General features: G+C 41.5%; 1 protein-coding gene across 1 annotated transcript in view; it reads left to right on the top strand.

Annotated features, from left to right (window-relative positions):
- The first annotated feature begins 538 nt into the window (after positions 1 to 538).
- The window catches only part of KIAA1211 (KIAA1211 ortholog), a 41642-nt gene continuing 20776 nt past the window's right edge, over positions 539 to 21404 (top strand). The window contains exons 1-2 of the mRNA XM_009885035.1: positions 539 to 745; positions 16060 to 16195. Coding sequence (XP_009883337.1) covers positions 16076 to 16195 — 120 coding nt within the window. The 5' untranslated portion in view covers positions 539 to 745; positions 16060 to 16075. The remainder of the gene's footprint in view (positions 746 to 16059; positions 16196 to 21404) is intronic.

Genomic DNA, 21404 nt, shown 5'->3' on the forward strand with positions numbered 1-21404 from the left:
ATAAAGCTGGATGTTTATTGAAGTAACCCACCAGCAAACCAACAGAACTTTATCCTGTTCTCTTTGCTCATTTGCAAATTGACTTGTCTAGTTACGAGGCTATGTTAAGTAAAATAGAGCAGGTTATTTGTCAATTGCCTTTAATTCAAGGCAGAGGATCCAACACCTGCCTAAGTGGGGTGATCAAAGCGGTGCTTGTCTTTTGGTGAAAAGGTCAAATCAAGTGTGGTGTAAAGCCTAAAAATGAGCCTCAGATAACAAATAATAAGTAAATTCTGGCTCTACAAAATTATCCTTTCTTTTCATCCGAATCTTGGGCTGCGCTGACACCTCCAAGCAGATCCTTAAGCCCAAGAGCAGACGTTTTAATGCTCTTATGTTTGCTTTCTCAACGTGACGCGTCAACAGCGCGTTGCAGCCCTGCATTTACATTGCAAGCGCCAGGCTGCTCCGGGCTGGTGACTTGCTCTTTGACCTCATTCTTCCTTTGAACCTGGTGCCGCGGTGCCTGCTCGCCAGCCCTGCCGAGCCACCGCGTCCCTCAGCCCCTCCGCCTCTTTCTCTTGTGACCTGCAGACAAGAAAAAAGCAGGCAAATTCCAGCCTTTCAAGAAGCTCTTCGGCAAGAGGAAGAAAAGAGAGCCCGCGTCAGACGGCGAGGAAGCCAAACTGAAGCCCAGCCACTCCTTCGGCAACGTCTGCAACGGCACCTTCTCCTCCGATGAAGAGCCCAACGGTGGTCTGAGGTAAGCTCGCTCGGGTCTGCTGCCAGCCGGCGAAGGAGCCCCTGCCAGCGCAAGGCTTCTTCTCCCTGCTTTTAATGGAATTAAATTTAAATTCTGCCTCTGCTGAGTGGTAGCAAGTCGTACGCTGTTTTTTATGGAGCAGGGGCATCTCTGTCCCTCCTCTGAACGTGACACCCGCTGCTGTAGACCTCGAGGTCTCACCTCTTGCACATGTCACTTATTGGGTACGTGTGCCGGTGTGCAAAAAAGAAATCCCAGGGTGAGGCAGAAATGGATTTGAATCTGGCTCTGATTTACCACAACTCCATGGCGAACACCTGAGCAGAGGTATTAATGGCATCCCTGTTCTTAAAACTGGGGAAAGGGAAACCTGAACTGGCTGCTACAGATCCTTTATTGCATACTTTTCCCTGCAAGGTGGTATCTCTGGGTCAGGACAGACACATCCTCTTTCAGTCTATCCCCTACAGGTTTTGCATTGTAATTTGGGTCAACAAACAGGCTGCCTTTATTCTGATCTGATTTAATGTAGAGTAGAAGAAGGGCGAGAGGGGAGAGGGGGAACCTGGAAATCAAATCGTATTCCAGTGACAAGGGAGGATGACAGAAGGACAGGGTGAGAATTTGCTGTAGAAATGATGGGAGAAAGAGACTGCACAGAGTTAACTAGTGGGCAATCCCTAAGTAACAGAAAAAAACCCAAACCAAAACAACAAAACCTCACCTAACAACAACAAAACACCAAGACCAGATGCACAAACTAATTGGGTCAGTAATACTTATTTCACTTTCCAACTGAAAGTCTGAGTTTAGTTGACTCCTTGTCAGAGCCTGCTCCTTTGGAGAAAAAGGAACTGCTTGTGCTGGGCAGTGTGAGCAGCTGAAAGTAACAAAATATCTGAGAGGATCAAAAAAAACACACCAAATTCCTCTGCCTGTGGAAGAAATGTGTATCAGAAACATCACCCTGCACCATTTTCTTCAATGGTGCAAAATCACAGATGTGAAAATGTGACATTTTTTAAAATTATTTTTTTAAGCTTCTGCATTTTTTGTTCCTTTCTGTGAAATTTTGTAAGATCTAGGTTTCCCCTTTGGTTTCTGCAATGCAATCTTGTACACCTCTTTTGCCTGCCCCAACTTTTCAGAAATTCAAGACCGAGCATAGCCACGCTGTAGGTGGAGACGTGACTGACTGCTGTTGCATTGCATCGCCTGTGTGCGTGACGCCAAGCGACTGTAAGGAATCGCAGTACCTTTTGCCTCAAGAGCAAACTAGTGAACAAGAGCAAAACAAAGGGCATCATCTCGCTATCAGGGATTTCCCATTCAGCATAAGTGAAAAGCCAGTGCTGCGCCCAGAAACAAACAGTGATTTGGGAACTTGTCCAGTTCCCCGGTGGTGAAGTGAAGGTGTGGCAGACTCTTGTGAGACTGTTAAGTGCTTACATTTTTAATGTATTAATTTTTCTAATTAATTAAGGCATTAAATGTAAGTCTCTAGTGGAATAAATCAGCCTGCACAATTTAAATCGCAGGGGATTAGCAAAAGTGAAGGTTCCTACGACTCGTCTCAAGTGGAACATTTCTTTCTGCATTTGTGATTCGTGAGAGGTGCGTTTGGTTTAGCCTGCTAGAAATACTCAGTCAGAACTCTGTTTTCCCTGTCAGGCTTTGTGGTGCAAATGTGGGTGGGATTTGATAATAATTTTCAGTTTGCAGGTAGCCTTTGCCACGTTACTCACCCTGCAACACGCATAGGTCTTCAGTGTGGGGCATTCGGTTGCTTTGGGGAGCTTAGTTCTGCCACCACTTTCTGTTTTCAGCAGCGTGGCTTCCGTCCATTATATTTTTTTTCCTTTAGTATGATTTCAAATGTTTATGAATTGAATGCAGAGATAGGCTAAGTAAAATAATTTAAACAGTTGTTTACAAGATGTCTGACAGTAAATACATTACCATACCTTCCATTATGCCTATAGAAATGGACCAGAGCAAATATAAATAACTAGTAGTATATTTATATAACCAAAATCCTGAGTAGTTTTATAAAACCATCTGCTTCAAACTCTTTAAGAGTGTACAATGACTGTATACATACAAAAGCTTAGTAAAAGTTCCAATTTTGCAACAAAAGTCCAGGGGCTCTCCCATTGCCTTAACAGAGCTATATTTCTTCATCAGCCTTTAAAGTACATTTATCTGTTATCTGCAGATGTTTCATGGGGACTTTTTGTGTTGTTTTGAGGAGGGAGAACTTATTGCTTTGAAGATATTAAGGAAGAAAGCTGCTGCAGGGAGGTAGAGACAAGAAAATAAATGAGTGTAGGCTACACGAGAGATCTGTACTGCTTCCAAGACCTAAGCTACTATTTCATCATGTGCTGTATTGGCTTACAAGGCTGCTCAGAGCTAACACCTGAATCTCTAATGGAGACCGCGCCGACCAAGTGATGCAGATGTACCAGGAGCAATTTAGGTAATCTGCATACGGTGTAGATTGACTAGCTGAGTTGGGAGCAGCCTGAGATCTGCCTGTCCATCCTTTCTTTATAGCTACTTCCTGGACTCATCAGATGCAAATAACTCGCTTGCTATCCTGATGTATGCACACTTCAACCTATTTATTCATCCGTGTTGATTTGCAATTCCCAGCTGGGAGGTTTGCTTCTGCAATCTGTCTTGCCCTGCCTTGTGAAAGGCTGGAACTCCTTTCCCCACTTTTACATTGCCCTTCTTGAGTTTATAAAGTTAAAACTGTATTCATTAAATTTCTGTCTTAACTGTAAGAGCTGAGAGATAGAAGAGCTTATTACAAGACAAGTTAAATTGCATTTGTGGAGCTTCACTAAAGTCTCCAGAAGCTTCTGTTCTGAGGCTACGGTTTGGCACTTTATAAGATTTTAGATTTGTCTTATTTGTCACAGTTGCCACTAAGCAAGCGTTGTGAGCACGTACCTGAAAGGGCACTTGTGCAGAGCCCTAGAAATATTTTGTCATTCTGGGCTGATGTGCAGAGGCAGCAGGGAATAACATTTTTCTTATGAAGGGTACAGTAGGTGCCTTTACTTGGGCTGAATGCAATATTTCAAAGCTCCTGGAATTAGACTTGTCAGGTCTTTAAGACTACTCAAGTGTGACAACACTCATCTTCTTCCAGGGAAAAGTCTCAGCAAGGTTCAGTCTCTTGAATGTGCCTGTCCATGAAATGGGACCCCTTTATTTGCAAATCCCCATCAAGTTCCCCTGTAAAACTGTTCTCAGGTCACTTACATAAAATCATCCTTATTAGGAAGAAATCACCTAAAGATCTTAGTTCTCCCTATATACTGAGGAAGACTGCTTGTGAAGAAGAAAAGTAAGAGATTTCCTGTCTCATTGACAACTTTGCCCAGTGTTTGCTGAACCTTCATCAACATGAATTGCCATTGGACTCGACCACGAAGTCACCCAGCTCTTTGCCTAGTAGAGCCGTGCTAAACTGTACAGCTAATGAATTCAGCTTCTTTTCTGCATGTGGAGACCACGTGCATAAGCAGTGTGATTTCTCCAAATATCTTAGTTCTTTGAAAATACCTCATTTTGGCAAGCAAAATTGGTGTTTGCTATTCAAGCTGTACCCGCGTTGCACTTGATCAGATAATTCAGAGAGATCGTATAATTGCACTGTGTCACTTCTATGATTGCAGAAAGCAAAAGCATTCCCTTGCAAATATGAAGTTCGGTTTCTGATAAATGTACCAGCAAAACTCCCAAATTACTTTCCTTGACAAGTGTCCTGACATTTGTCCAGGAAACTTCAATTCTAGAAATGTAAACCAGGAATATACAGAGCTGAAGGATAATCTTTCAGTCGTTTTTGTAGTATTTGCCCGGTGTCTGCACTCAAAGACAGGTTTTGCATGGATTTAAGGCAAACATTTTGCACAGTTCTCATCGCTAGGCTATATAGATAAGCAAAATGAGCAATAAACTCTTTATGGACCAAAGCTGGGGCAAGGAGCATCATGCGTTCCCAAGATGCGTCAGGAGTTTTATTGCTTGTGACGGGAAGTTCCCAGGGGGGAGGCCTCAGGGTGGCAAACCAGGACACAGTGCCAAAGACGCAGCACAAGTCAGGACACACATCTGGATGAGGCTGCAAGTTGTATGAGCGGCAGTCTCCCGGTGAGAACAGAAGTCTGCTGAATTTCTCCAGGCAGAGTCCACCTGCCAACGCCAAGAGTGAATCTTTCTCTTTGAAAAGTGCAGAAGAAGGACTGAGGAGAGGGGAAAAAGTGCATTTCATTGTCAGCTTAAGTGGCCTTCATTTAGTAATTTGTTAAAGGTAATTTCTGTCAGAGGCTGGGTGGGTCGGGCTGTTTCACTGGTGGTTTGCACCTGAGTCCAAATGCCACAGACAGTCTGAAGGTGGAAAGGAGACTGTGGTTTCATACCAGCCATCAGCTTTTATAGTGCAAATTTGGATTCTCTCTGCCAAAGACAGGCCAAGAGCAGTGGTGGAAAGAATGTCAGTGATGAATGGACAGGCCTTCTGTGGGATGGGGAACCTGCACAGCATGTTTCTTGGTAGATATTTGGCTGCTAGTGGCCTTTCTCAAAGTGTTTCTTAGAGCAAAAAGTGGCCTTTCTCAAAGTGGTTTTTTATGATCAAGATTTGATCAGTCAGTTGAGTTGTGGTATCGGCAATAAATTCTGGACAGCTGTTGCTGTTTATCTCAGAGGTATCTGACCTGTAAGGTATACGTTTTAATTTTACGTTCATTTTGAATTCTGCGCCTGAATGGCCACAAAGGGCACAAGCACACATTTTTGGGTAGAAAAAGGATAGGAAGCATAGCTATCAACGTGGCTAAATCACAATCTCTTTTAACAGATTGAAATTTGAGAAAGAAGCCTATAGAAAGTGGAAACAAATAATGGATTGCAGAGGGATGTAAAGGATAAGGAGGAGGCATTTTATGAATTCTTTACTGATAGGAGGAAGACTAAGAAAAGAGTTAGTCCTCTGTAAGCCAGGAGGGAATGATGGCAACAAGTAATGCCAAGAAAGCCAATGTTTCAGTCCTTTTTTAACTTTCATCTTCAGACAAAAAAGGGAAAAAAGCCTCAGCACTAGGTGTGCTTTCGACATTGTCTGTTTTTAGCCTGTGTGAACTTTGTTACTGTGAATGCAATTTATATTGAGTTTATGCATACACAGATAACAGGAACATCACAGCTTTAAGAGAACATGTACAACAAATAAAATGCAGCTTCTTCTGGAGGGCGCAGATTGGGACCTGTATTCTTGTGCTCGTTTTCACAGAAGTTAGAGACAGGAGAGGCTTGTTCAGTGCTCAGCCACCCTTTCTGTGGTTGTTCCCAGCTAAGCATTTACCTCAGAAAACAAAACTATTCATCTGATTTTTCTGCATAGTGCACTCAGCTTGGGAATTTCTGCAGGTGTTTGTGGTCTTCTGCTCCTCCAACAACAGCATATTATATAAGTCAGATCTAGGAGGTGATACGGTTTATTCACTATTACTCGTTTCTTGTATCTCCATTTTAGTTTCTGAATATTTAGTTTTCATTTTGCATTTCATGTGAATGAGGAAAAACTCATCTGCGTCAAATGTGGCCTTGGTTACGAACTGCTGATCAATGGCATTCTCTCTCGTCGTCATAGAGATCGGCCTGAAAAATGAATGTAATTATATTTTCCTCATCTCTCAAGTGACTCTTTTATTATTGCTCAGGTAATTACCTGACATGTACCTTGAAAGAATATGTGGTGATTGATTAAGTGAGGCAAAAAAAAAAAAAAAATCAGGTGAAACAGCTTGGTTTCTTTCTTTCTGGGCTTCTCTTTGCCTCTTCAGCAACCTCAGCCCCTGCTGTGATGGCATGTTCACCTTGCAGCTCAGACTTCCACATCATCTCAATGGACGATGCGCTTCACGTGAAGAGTGTCTCCCATGTTACTTTGATGGGAGACAGTGAAAAGAGTAGGACAGATGTTGCGCTCATCTTTTTTTCGTGTTCTTGTACTACCTGTAACATCAAATTTGGTGCATGTGACAGCAGCAGGACATGAAGATTCCCATTCCTGTTCCAGGCCACCTCAGACATTTCACTAAAGGCTTTATCCCAAGATGCGGTCTGTTCTCAGCATCTCGTTTAGACAGGCTCTTACAAAGCAGACATATCGAAGTAGTTGCTGGCACACAATCTGCCCCAAAATTTCCCAAAGCAGCTCATGATATTTTCAAATCTTCATAAAGTGAAGGCTTGCTTTTACCTCCACCTCAAACTTGCGAGCCTAATGTATAAACTTTTAATGTCTGTGTATTGTTTTTTCTGCATGACTATTAGAGCTCATCTCATGAAAATGATTCACCACCAGTTCAGCTGTTCATTTTCTAAATTTGAGAGTAGGGAGGAGGGAAACCCAACAACCTATAAATGATAACTTGCAAGAATCTGCTCTGTGAAAATAGGAAGAATAGGAAAACTTTATTCGATGTATTGGTTTATTAGCCACTAGTATACCTATACATTCGTAAATCTCTATGAGTTGAGGTGCTGGCTAAACGTGAAAACAAACAGACCTAGAGAATCACAGGCTTTTGGGTTTTGGGTCCGAGGGAATGTACTGATTCCTTCTTGGACAATTTCAGCTACTAGTACAAGATAACTTCCCTATGTCACATCAAATTTTCATACACTGGGCAATTTTTTTTTTTTTTTTCCTTATCAGCCTGATTTGTGCAATTGGCCTTTGCCAGTCTGCTAATTTCCCTTGTAATTGCCTCATTTTGAGTGCCTTCCAGACTCCAGGGGGAGCACCTTGGTGCAGTGGAGTGCACCTTCTCCTGAAGCCTTTGTCTTAGCATCACTCTAATTTCAGTAAGTATGCCTTCAAGCCCAAGCAGAGCAAAGTGATATATAGACATTATAAGGCTTTTAGAAACAAAGTGTGCTTGTATTTTCCTTATTGTGTCAGCCAACAAGAGTCCATGTTGAACAAGTTTCTTATTTCTGGGTTACGAGGTATATTGTGGGAAAGAAGGGCTCTTCCAGGACAGAGAAGGTTGTGGCAAAGAGCAGCTTTTCTCTCTCCAGTTCTTCATTTGCATGGATCCTTTTGTAGGATTCATTACAGGTGTTGGTGAAATTAGAGTTGTTTCACCTTTTTTTTTTTTTTTTCTATTTCTATTGCAGCTGAGCAGCACAGGGTAGGAGCCACAACCATCGTATGAGTGGCTATTTCTGATGTCTACCGCATGGCATGTGGTCCGTGCGAAGGAGTGGGGAAAGACTTCCTGAAGTGGTGCTGGGTGTCTTGACAGAACATAAGACTAACGTCATGCTCAACACTTTTGTTGATTTTACCCTTTCTTGACAACCCAACTCTTACATTCCTCCCTCCTATCACCAACTCACTTAAGTCTTTGTGCTCCAGAAGCTTTGTTCTCAGGTATATGAGCTAGGACTTTTCACCACCTGTTGCCGTTTTATCACTTACTAGAAAGTTGCACTAAATGCCCTCAACTTGCCTTTTTTTTTTTTTTTATCTGCTACTTGAGTGCAAAGATGCCTCATTATGTACGCTGTAGTGTGTACATGACCTTGAGAACTCTTCAATAGGTTTTCTCTCTGCAACAGCCGTCAACATTTTATACCAGGTCCTGCTCTGTGTCTGTCTCCTTTTTTCTGTGTCTTTTATCCTCAACCCTGACCATGACTAGCTTCATTTTCACCTTAGTAATCCCAGAACTTTTTTTTTTTAACTCTGATATTCACTTCTTCCATCATCAACACTGTCTTGGTTTAGTCTCCCTGAAAGATTAGGCTGCCCTGCTGTCCACTGATCCTCCTCTCCCTTGCCTTCCTTTCAGATGTTTTCATTGCATTCCTCCTCCTAACCATCAAATACTTTATTTCCTTGCAGATTCTGCATGGCAACTCCCTTTCCTGCAGCTAGGTCTAGGGCTGGACTTCTGAACCAAACAGAATTTTCACCTCTAGTATAATGTGCTGTCTTATTTCCTCTTCCTTTCCTTCCTTATGAGCTAAACGCAATCACTATACAGCACTTATTCCTGCCAAGGCTAACTTAGACTTTTCACTTCCTTTTCACTACATTTTGCCATATTTTAGAGCAAATTTTGCATAAACATATGCTGCTGTTTGATAGAATAATGTTGCACACAGCAGATTGCCAGGTCACGTGTGAAAGTTGGACCATTTAGAGCCCTGTTCCTTCCACTAGTCTGCATATTTCTATGACAACTGGTGACTTCTCTACAATCCTCAAGCAGTGTTAGGGATTCACTTGCAGAATTACTGGAAGCCAGAGGGATGCCTTTCTTTGCTCTGCATACTGACACTTTCTGAGGTTGGAGGAGTCGGTGAATAATTACATATAATTCACATGTCAAGAACTATCTAGTCCCACTCCATTATCTTCTAGTCTGAAAGCAGCAACGGCGGGGCTGCTCCCTCAGGGAAGGTGAGTGGGACAGCAAGGGGGATCCCACAGCAAGGTAGGGGTCTTGTCACCTGGGGCCTGGTCCCACAGTATCTAAGCAAGGCAAGCAGGACAGATTCTGGGATAGTGGCCAGGTCCAACCAGGGGTACAGATAAGGCCATATCTGGATTATAAGGCAAGTCTGAAGCCGAGCCAGGAAGTCGGTAGGTCAGGGTCAGATCCATTGATCAGCCCACAGGTCTACAGTGAGAAGGTAAGGCCAAGGACAAGAGGGGAAATCGGTCTGCAGATTGAGGTCTGGATCACAGGGCTTCATGGTCAGGCACAGTTGTGGCTGAGCTGGAGATCATGTGATCTGAGATCTGTGCTGACTCTTCCAGCATAGGTCAGGCAGGGACCAAAGCCTCAACTGTGATGAAGCTTCTGGCCCCGTGTGTGTGTGTGGAGGTCCCGGGGGAGACTGGTCAGGGAGGTTAAAGCTTATTAGTGCACTCAGGGCCCTGACACTTACTCTTTATGATCTTAATTACCATTATTTTAGTTAGATTATTAACTTTGTGTAAGATCTAGTTGAAGATGTCCCTGCTCATTGCAGGGGGGTTGGACTAGCTGACCTTTAAAGGTCCCTTCCAACCCAAACTATTCTATGATATCTTTTGAAATGAGCAGGACTACCAACACAGGGGCTGCAGGACAGGTCATTGGTGTCAGTGGGACTCTGGTGGGTCATAGCGATGGGACTGTGCAGCTTTCCCAGAGCTAGTGCCCTGAGGTACAGCAGTTCCTGAAGGTCATATGGATACATCTTTAGATTAAGCACGGAAATGATCCTTAAATTTACTTTATGAAAAAGACTCCTTCAACTACTCTGCTAAAAAAATCTCCCTTTTGCCTGTTCAGCTTTGTAAGGACCATGTTTGCGGGTTTGTTAATGCAGTGAAGCAACGTGCTGTCCAAGCACAGTTGTAACTCAGAGTTATGTTGCTGCAATATTCCCTATCCAGGCATGAGTTAGAGCCAAAACTCACATTCCAGCATGACAGATGAAAGAGAAGACACTAAAAATACAGCTCAGAATTACAATCCATTTTCGTCCATTACAGTATTAATGCATCCCTGGAATGGCTAGAAAATGCAATTTATGTTTTTCATCTCTAGCTGCCCTGGGGACATTCATGAGAGATGCAAAAGGTTAGAATCAGATTTCTTTTTTAAAACAAAACATTAACTAAAGGCATCCTGTCACTGCACTTGTCATTTCCCTGGGGCACTGTTCTGGGAGGTGACTCTCAGATGTCTTTGAAGGGATTATACTAATGGTCAATACCTAGCTAGAACAAAATCATTCTGGCTTTGCATGCTTTGTGAATTTTTTAGCATTAAAAGTGGCTGTATGTTAAAAAGTTGGCTCTGTTCTCTAAAGATTACAGAATTGTTTTTTAGTGGAAATCTAGAAGAGTGAAAGTCATGAGATTGAGGGTTTTTTTGGAGTCGGTCTCTATAAACATGAAAGAACGGAACAACTCATTCTTTCCCTTTATTTTCCAGTTTCTATTTCTAACTCTTTAATATCAGAGTGGGAGGAACATTTATGACACACCGAAGAGGCAATTGGTGGTGTGAGCTTTCTGTACTACAGTAATGAGCTGATAGGGGATTATGCAAGGGCTGAGACCTCAGTGTTCCCTGCTGGCAAAATTTCCCCTTTTCAAGGACCCCACATTCGCCTTTGAGAGGAAAAGTAGCTCTGGAGGAAAACGAGGTCTAAAACATAATAGCCACCAGGTAAACTTAGCCTTGTTTGCTGGGCTTCATGGGAGAGGAGTAAGACTTTTCTTGTAGGCTCAGGGTGATGCCATTCTGCTCTGAGGGATTTGTTTCACATTCCTAGTCCCTTAGCACACACAGACACCTCAGCAAGTGAGTAATGGAAAGAGAGTTTACTGCACAGAGGTTTTTTCAAGCCAAATTCATGCATAGAAATATTAGATCTATGATACTTCCAATATCTACGTAATCTATTTTACCTGTGTTTTTTGGGGATTCTTCCAGAAGTCTGAAATAAAACAGAAGTTGCTGTCCCTTTCCAGGGGAATGAATTTATCAGCTCTTAGTTAAACATAGAGTCTGAGAAACATTCATTCCATGCAGAAGAAAGCTAGTTAGGGATGAGAGGTGTCTGATGCAATTCTTTTTTACGGCTAAATACAGTTAAACTTGGGTTAGGAGTGCACAGTCAAGGTACGGTGTACTTCACACCTTGCTTTATTCCCCACACATTTGACACTACTGGCTTCATTATTTGTGAAAATCCTGTGGGATGATTGGCTCTGCTGTACTTTTACACTCTTGGGGTACCCTCAAGACAAAGACATATCCTACTGAGCTCTTTTTGTGCCAAAGCCCGTGTGTTTCAAAGCACCCCTCATACATCCTCAAAAACGCAGTAGTTCTTGATAATTCCATCCCAATAACAAAAGGTGAAAATTATGTTCTTAGTTTTTATGAGAAACTAAGTACTCCTACTTGGGTACTCAGGAATTCCTTCAGGAATCTGAAGAGGGGCACAGGTGTGGCAAAAAAAAACCCCTCTGAGAATGGATGGAGTTTAACTTTGCTTTGACTATAAGAATATTCGTTTTGAGAACTTGTGTATTGGAACTGAAACTGGAACACGATATTTGAGTTGCAGCACATCTTCAGAGACAACATCTTTAAGGATTTGCTAAAAGTGCTTTGTATTTTGGTATAGCACATCCATAATTCATTTAATTCAGTCAGGTTTCTGGAAGTGAGTCAGATGATGATTCAATTATTTTCAGCACAAACAGCCTCTGAAGTGTCATCGTCAGTATTATCAACAGAAGTGCTCATAAACTGATGCCACTGTTTTCCCACATCTCTTGGAAGTGATATGGCATTTTGAAACCATAATGCCTTCAGCCGCGGCTACAGCTATAGCCCAGGTCTCTGAGACACCATGAGTCTATTCCTGGTGTCGACATGCCTTTTAATTGAGGGGAGGCCTTTCTGAAGCACAGTCTACTGTAGATGTGGATTGTGAGGATGTTATTGTGTAAAGGCTGCTGGGAAAATCTTCAGAGATAGGAATGGGGGTAGCAGTGAAGGAAACTCAATTATTCATACTGTGTTATGACTTAAAAGACTTCCAGTCTTTCTGAAAGTAGAACACGGAGGACAGTGAAAAAGGGGGTGGAAAAGGATATCTGTGATATGGTCTGTCAAACTCACAGCTGGGAGGATTTGAAAGGACTGTAGGCTCCGAGTGAGTAAAATAAGAGACCTTTCAGAAAGTTCAAATAGCCTAGAAATCTCCTCAAATGCTATTTAAAGTCACCTGTAAAAGAAACTAGGTTACTACAATGTGTGAACATGTTTTTTCCAATGTAATTTAGCCTACATAGACATTTAAGCAAAATTTCTTAAAATATTTTTACTAGTTATTGGACGTGTGGCTACCAAGTTCTGAAATATCCAGTATATCTGCAAAGCATTTGGAGGGGACACAGTAGAGAGAAGCCTTGGCTTCATTCACCGAGGGGTTTCTTGTGAATATTTCATGTGTTCTGACAGTTTGGAACATGCTTGTTTTGGTAGCAAGCTAATAAGAAAACAAAAATGGACAAAAGCTTTCAAACACATTTGGCCTCAGCTCTATGAAACAAAAATGTGTGATACCATCTAATGAGGAGGTGCCTAAACTGAAAGCAGTTGGCGTATGGGAGAACAACATTGAGAGATGCTTAAGTGGTCCTAACCTGCCTTTGGTACCGTTCGGGGCACTTGTCAAAGATAGGGTTGGACTTCCAGTGGTGATGTGTTTATGATTGCAGGTCACATGAAGCTCCCAAGCTGTTTCACATGACCTTCAGATGACCTGAAACTTTAAAGGAAATTTTAACAAGTCTGATCACACTAGCCACAGGCCCAAACCTGCACATAGCCACAAGCTGGTGGGTGGTGTATCTCAGTCAGGAGATTCGTTGGATTAGTTCGGAGGCAGGAGGTGAGGCTAGATCACTAAAGGCAGGCTCAGCTCTGTAGCAGGATGGGGAAGACCTTCACTGTCAGGCCAGAGCATCCCCGCTGCAGGTCAGCCGAATTTTTGGGGTCGGAACTGCTAGCAAACCCTGTTCAGTTCAAAAGCTGCGGGTTGGATGTTCCTGGCTTAAATATTAACAGACTCATTAGTAAGGTCAAGAACGACTTGCAAACAAGTCACTGAACTCTTTGGTGCCTACTAATTAGTTGTAACAAACAATAGGGATAAACGTGAGCTGTCTAATTTTAAGTATGAGGATGCCAACCCACTCAAGTAGAAGGGGAGAATGGTGTCATATGCGCAGTGAATAGCTGTGAGACAAAGCCACGAGTGTCTGAGCCACAGTATTGCTGGAAAAATGTTTGAGAGATGATCCTCTCTGGAGCACAATATGGCCTGGATTATGCATCCTCAGCAGATGTCCCAGCTCAAAGGTAAACAGTAAACTATAAATTCCCGCTGGCCTTGCCTTCTGCACCTGCAGCAGTTTCTTCACATATGGAAGGAGGGATCGGCATGGGCTAGGTTGTCAAATTTTGCATGTTCCCCTCAGTTTTGGTTGTGTTGTGAACACAGACATTTTTTTCCCCCTTGTTGAATGCAATGCTGGAGCTCTCAATCCAAACACAGTGAGGTGGTTGTATGGAAAAGCCAGCTTGCACTTGGCTTCGTGTCAAACCCCTCATTTTGCAAACCAGCCCCGCTAGGAATTCATCTCTGTTTAAGGGGCGTTCTTCAAACTGCGGTTCATGGGCTGATTCTTGGATGGCTGAGGAAGGCAAATATATATATTCCAGTACCACACAATTTTACCACAGCTCTGTGTACAGGCTGAGTCGTGATGATTCAGTATAGAAACCTTTTTAGAAGAGACTTGAAAAATATGCTTTTATGGTTCCTCTAATAAAAGGTTTCTAAAAGGAGGTGTATTACCTTTAGCAGCCAAAGGCAATCAAGAGGTGGTTTTTATTTTAAAAAAAAATATCTAAAATAGAATATAACATCAGTTAAATGTTCCCCCTCTTTGATAGCTAGAAGTGCTATGAAATATTGACCCGCTTTTTGATTGATTATGCGTTGGTTTGTTTCAAGCAAAGTATGTTGTTCAAATATTAATTTTGGGTAAAAAATAGTTTTTCAGTTAGTCTGTGCTTGCAGGGAGGATGCAATGATATAGGGAGCTGTGTGTGTTCTCCCCAAAAGCTTGGATGATTTATTTTGTGAATGCAAATGTATTTTAAATGTAAACTAGAGACAGTAAAAGGTTGTGGGTGGGGTTTTTTTCTAGTATTTTCAGGTTACATGTAAGAAATTTTGTTATAAAAGTCAAGAATAGCCTCTCATTTAATCAGTTATAGATGTTAACGTATCCCTATATAGCTTGCTTTCTTGGTAATAAAAGATTATCGTTTTTACTTAAATAGATTATTTCCACACCCCAGGAAAAAAAAAATGAGATAAAAATGTAATAAATACATTCCAAACATATCTTTTTTTCAAAGTATGAATAGAAATTTTTAGTACTTTATAAACAATTAGCACATTTTAGAAGGGAGAACAAGATTATATTCTGATTTTCTTAAATATGTGAGGCTTTAACCTTTCTCATTGTTTTTCTTATCCCTCTGTCTGGAAGTATCATCTTCATTGATGTAGCTGAAGTATTTGTTTATAATGTTTTTATCACATGCAGAAGGTTGTGTTGGTTAGATTGGTATAAAAAGTATTCATTTTTTTTTCTCCAGATCGTTTGTTTACTGAAGCTGTAAATGGGTTCCATAGAATTGCCAATAGGCTATTAAAAGGAGACCTCTCAGTTCAATTTTCTTCTGCTGTTGTTTTTGTCGTGTTTGTATTTTACTGGCTTTCCACTCACCATAAAATATTCTGGGCGAGACAAAACGTAATTTTCAAACTCAAACATTTTCTCCCAGAATGGCCCCAAACCCCAAAGTTACAACCCACAAACTGTCGTTGGTGAGTTTGTTTTTTTTTAATTCTCGGTTTTCTTGATGAGCCTTTAAAACCTCCGGTAAATTAAACCACTTTTTGTTTAATCCTTTTGCCTGTGGATTTAGAGCAGCCATATAACCGGGTTGTTCGTGACGCACTCTCCTCCTTGGCATCGGTATCTAGTTTAACAGTAACACACGGGCATCTCTCGCTGGTTGCTGCTAATCAAACCCGCACGGGATGGTGTAATGAGCTTCGTATCAGTTTGGGGGTTTGAAGATAACATTTTATTGTCAGTGTGATCACACTCATGGTGACAGGAACAGCTAAGCAATCAGCTGAAGGAGGTAGCTCCTTAGAAGGAGGTGACTAGACTGTATCACCTCTTTTTATAGTGGTGTTACAGTGGTACCTTTGCTTGGGACCTGCTGTCTTTTTTCTGTGCCTTGGCCTGACTAAGCATGACCGCAGGCTTTCTGAAATATGCAGTCTGTTAGCAGATGCTGCATCATCATCATCTACCCTGTATCCTAAAAGTAACATGTAAGTTTGAGGCTTCTAAGGAAAATCAATTGAGCTTCTCAACGTGCCTATTAAAACCACCCCACTCTATGTTCTTCTGAGGAAGAAAACCGAATGTGAAGAAATAAGGTGTTGATAACAGAAAATGTTTGGATACCTCTCTTCTGAGAATGTTCAGAGCTTTTATGCAGAAGGCAAGGGGGAAGGAAAATCTATACAGCAGAGCAGCTATCATATGAAAGGTCACTCATAAATTAATTCTTGTGCTTATTTACTTTTTAACTTTTTTTTTTTTTTTCCAGGTCCTCCCATTATTCTATGGGCAGTCGAGCTTTTTCCCATGACAGTATTTTTATACCTGATGGGAGAACAGAGAGCGAACAGGCCATCCAAGCAATGTCACAGGAGAACGTTCTAGGAAAAGTCAAAACTCTTCAGGTAAGAAAGTGTAAGTGGGGAAAAAAAAATATTTAAAATGTGGTAGAAAATGATCTCTGGAATGTGTTAGGTGTGGATAAAGGTGGGTTACTTTTGCAATAGCCTTGAGGCAGTTTCCCAGCCATGTAAGTTGTCTGGCCAAAAGTCGTGTAAATAATTCAGATAATCTGCAGAAAGTCTAGGTTTTGGTCCTGAAAGGTACAGCAGTGATGCTGCAAGCAACTCTGCAGAAGTGTCTGTGTCTTGCTGAACTCTTTTGAATTGAACTCATGGTTTTGGCATGTCCTGCTCTGTATGCCTGACACCTATGGCTGTGGTACTGAGTGAAAAAACTGTGTGGTGTTGGTGGCAGGGAATGGCATGCAGAATGAAACTTCTTTACAAAGCTGATTTAATTATCCTTTTAGATGTATTACATTTCTTTTCCTCCTTCTTTTTCTCCCTGTCCTTTCAGTGATTCTTATGAAAGGTTGATATGTTCATCTCTCCGAAGCAAATGCACATAAGTAACTACATGTAAATACCCAAATGTGGTTTTTTTTTTCCTAAAGAGCTTTACATGACCTGTTTTCCCTTCCAGAACTCTGTCCCATTAGTGCTCTAACTAATTCTTTTGATTTACTTCTTGTACATCTGTAAGGTTCCCAGCTCTGTGCCTGTGTAGACCTTGAAAGAGCTGTCCTTCAGAAGCACGTTTCAGTTTATTGCTCAGGATGCTGACATGTCCTGTCAAAACGCTGATAAATTTTTAATGCTGCGTATGCGCCGTTACCCTGTAGCTGACTAGTAAAATGCCATTGATTTCTTTTACCTCCAAAGTCTGCCCACAGTCCATCTATTCTGGTGAGTAAGAGATCGTGCATGGTAGACAGATCCGACCTTCAGGATGAAATTGTTCCTTCTCCCTGCCACGGTGCCATCAGCAGACAGAGCACCTGAACAGCGTTGGCTCTGCTGACTGTGGATGAAATTTGAAGTCGAAACCACACTAGGACAGCTCCAATTTCTCTGTGCTGTTTTTTCAGCTTAAATTTCCCTGGGTCAGGTAGATTCAACGCATGCTACTTTCCAGGCTAGAAACCATTGTATTTTAAATGACTGCTGACTCTGGGCAAAGACATGAGGTAGGTGGACCTGTCTGGCAGAACGCTTGAGTGTCCTTTGGATACAAAGCCTACTGACTTCTCTTGGGTCTGTTGTCTTGGCTTCAGTACATCAGATTTTCTCTGAATACCTTTTCACTTTGTCAGAGCGGCTTCTCCCATTTCCAAACTCACCTTAAAATTCCCAATGGAAATTATTGCTTCACTAAACTCAGAGACATGATAAAAATTACAGTTACTGCAGTTGCTAACCATCATCTTCACTAAGCAAATGGCAACTCAAGAAAATTAAAACAAGAATAGTCACTCTTGAAAGTCACAAAATAAATAGCCAGTGATATGCTTTTGCTCATGTGAACTTTTCATAAGCCTTTTTTTGGCATGGTAACTTGTATTTTAAGGGGGAGTGTTATTTCAACTGCTTGATGTCAGAAGTGTGCTTACCTTTTTATTTAAAATTGAAGGACAGTAGTTCATTTTTATCATTTTGATATAGCTGTAACCCAGCCTGTCACAACATCCCCAGATCAGCTGTTCCCACTCTACCGGTGATGGTGATATCCAGAGCAACCCATTCAGTCAGAAAACAAATGCATAATAGATTGTAAATGACACTTTTAACTATTTATGTATTTACACAGAAGTTAGGTATTCGTTTAAATGTCCACGGGTTCTTCCCATGACCCCGTGGAAAGGCTCCTTATAACAACCTCAGGGATCACCTCTTGTGCCTGTGAAACCTGCTGCCCAGCACCTAACTGTCCCCATTTCCCCAGCCATGATTTCTGCTATTGTTCCCTGAGTTTTAGGACCAGATCAAGCCAAAATCCCAGTGTACATTTTTAGGTTGACCTTAGAGTTGAGTCCCAGGTCTGACCAGTTATTTGGACTATCACTCCTGTCTGAAAGTTTTACGCACTCCATACATACCCTGCTGTACTATTCTAAAAGGAGAATGTGGTTGCTGCATGATTTTGCAGTCAGAAAAGACACTGATATGGGTCTCCATTATCAGAAGCTTGCATCTACTTTGAAGTCCCTTTCTGCAAGTTCACTCCCACTGGGAACATCTATATTTCTTCAAGTTGTGGAACAAGAGGAGACAGTCATCTCTTCTGAAGGGCGTTCCACTCCTTAAAACCAATTCTGCAGCCAGGTCCCGGTAAAGTCATTGCTACGTCACCAACATTAATCACTGTGGGTTTGCCCAGGCTTGTACGCCACGGTGGAAGCACAACATTTCCAGTTTCCATTTGCCTGGCAAGATGTTCCTCAGTAAAGAACTGTTGCCAGGATTCGGTGCCCCGTGATGGCTCTGAACTTGCTGCATTCCAAACAGAGATCAAAAGCTCTACAGATTTTAACCTTTTTCAGGATTTTTTTTGGGGGGTAGGTACAGTGAACATTTCTGGAAAACTTAAATCTTTTTTTGGAAGAGGCACCGTTCTTGCAAGCCCAACTGATAGCATGGTGAAAAGGGTTTTGAAATCAGACCAGAAATGCAAGCCATTTAATATTGATGGTGCTGGATCTCATTTTGCTGACCACCAAAGTGTTTCCCCCTTCTCGCCTTGCTGACTTTGGAGTGCTGATGAACCCACAAAAAAACCCGCTGTTTAATGGTGCAACACTCCATACAAGTCTGGGCAGCGTATGCACTGGTTCAGCTTCCTACCGTAGGAATTCTCTCGTTCCAATTATGTGCGCAAGGTAAATTAGTTCTTTCTGGAATAGCTCTCATTTCTTTTTATTGATTTTCAGATTGGCAGCATTCATCTTATCAGGGTTTCTATAAACGGATTTATTTATGTTCAAAGGTTTTAGTGCGTGCTACAAGTCAGGCTGAGAAAAGCTTCTCTTCTTGTTAACCTCCAATAGCCTTTGTGTATCCTGAAGTTATTTTGTGTTGGCTCAAGCCATCTGCTGTTGTAAAAGGAGTCTTTTCCTAGTCCTTTGGATCTGCTGAGATTTATCATTACCTAGTTTTTAAGATCCAGTGTAGGAAGTCAGCCTGAGCCTGCTCCCGCAAAGAGGTGGCACCCAGGCATTGGTGCTCTTAATGCTGAACTCATTTAGTTACTTGCAATCTGGTGCTTTACTTCTCGTACAGGACTGTGAATGAGACACAAGGAATGTTTAAAATCTAGATCTAGCAGCGTGTCAGAACAAACCTAAAAGAAGCCCTGGGAGCTTGAAAAGGATCCTTCCCTTTCATGAATTTTGGGGATTTTTTTTTTCTTGCCTCAAAGTGTGTCAGATCCACTTGCTCGCATTTTGCAGCTCTGACTCTTCTTCCTACTACTGATACTTGCCAGAAATGGTCAGCAAATGAGCAGAAGACAGTTTTTGTTTCAGACCCACAAAACCAGTACCAAGTAAAATGGAAACTTCTTTTGAGCATTAGTATCTTGATGCATCTAAGCTGTCATCTCCCCTTTGCCATGACAAAACTGTGGTGAGGCACTGCTGCTGCCTCTGGAGGGAGGAGGACAGCTTGTTCTCCATCCGTTGCCTTCACTGAAAGTATCTCAGGTTGTCTGGCATCCATGAAGCTGTGGCGGTCCGCTGCAAGAGGTATTAAAGGTTGACTCTGGCACACGGCTTATTGCATTTAGGAACTACTGGGCTACACCTTTTCTGTTTCATGTGGCCACGTGGTTTAAAACAAACAAGCCCTCTGCTCTGTAAATTTGTGAAACACTCATTTATTACACAGGTATTAATTATGATAGAACATGATTTGTGAATCCAGACTTCTTGGTCAAATTCTAAAAGTCCATTTTTTAAATTCACATTTCCCCAGCTTTGTAATGATGAATGTCCCCCATCATTTTCTTCCTGTCAGACCTAATGACCATTCAGTTTTGGATTGCATTTCTTTTAGTCATTAACATATCTTAGCTAATGATCTGGCCAGTGTTTCCCCTACCGTGCATTGCACATCTGTATTCTACCAGCCATTCCCATTGCTGTTTCTGTCTGATATTGCCCAGATCTCAACAAGGCTACAAAGTCGTTTGCTACACCTCAGACCTATTATCTTTTAACTTGATGTTCTGCATTTTATAGAACTGGGAGTGAATTTTCACTGTATGATTGCCCAGCTTTGTATTTCTTACAATTCATTTCTTTGTTGCCAATATTTTCTAGTACCACTGCAGCCTAATTGTTTTATTCACATTTGACAATTATTTTCACTGAATCTATCATTTTTTCTTAATCGTTCTAGCAGGTCTGGGGCAGTCCCCATTTCCCATAATCATATTAAGTAAGTATCTTCAGACTTTTCCCGAAAGTCTTGCTCTTAACATGCATCTGTAAGTGGTCCATTGCCATCATATACCAAAATCTTCATTTGCTGCAAACACTTGTCTCTGGAGATCCATATACAGTTTTCTTCTTCACCATTCTTCTATTTTGGACTCTACCAAAATCTTCCTTGAAATGCAATGCCCCAAACCACATGCTGCTGCTAAGAGTGGAATAGTTCCCTCCCTGCATCTTATATCCAAAACACCTGTGGTAATACTTCTTCTTTTCCTCCTTTTCAGTAGGTTTACATGTTAATTTTACAGCTAGTTTACTTTCTGAAGCCTCCAGCTATACCAATATAACTTTTCACAGAATGTTTTCCAATTTATTCTCTCTCTTTGATTTAAAAAAAAAAAAAAAAAAGGTTTTGTGGGGTGATTTGCTTGTTTAGATATGCTGCAGATTTTCCTGTTTGGGTAAAGAAGTGAACTCACTTCCAAAGAACAATAGGTAAACTGTCTTTGCAGCCCAGCAAAGAAATGGTGAGAGAGAGAATATGATAAAGATGCATGAAAACATGAGTGGAATCAAGAAAATGAATAGAGGACAATTATTCAGTCTCTCACAGCATGAGAACACATGAGCATCGGTTGAAACTAGTAACACTTTCAAAACAAACCAAATATTTCTTTATGCATAGTTGGACTGTAGAGTTCATTGTCATACAGCACGTTTATTATTGAAATATTTGTAAAAGTTCAAAGAGCAATGAAACAAATTCATAAAAGTTCCCAACTGGTTATTGATTCCAAAAGCCTTCAGATGCCACAAATCATTGGAGCATTTACAAGGAA

Source organism: Charadrius vociferus, unplaced genomic scaffold (assembly GCF_000708025.1).
Source record: "Charadrius vociferus isolate BGI_N301 unplaced genomic scaffold, ASM70802v2 scaffold134, whole genome shotgun sequence".
Taxonomy (NCBI): Eukaryota; Metazoa; Chordata; class Aves; order Charadriiformes; family Charadriidae; genus Charadrius; species Charadrius vociferus.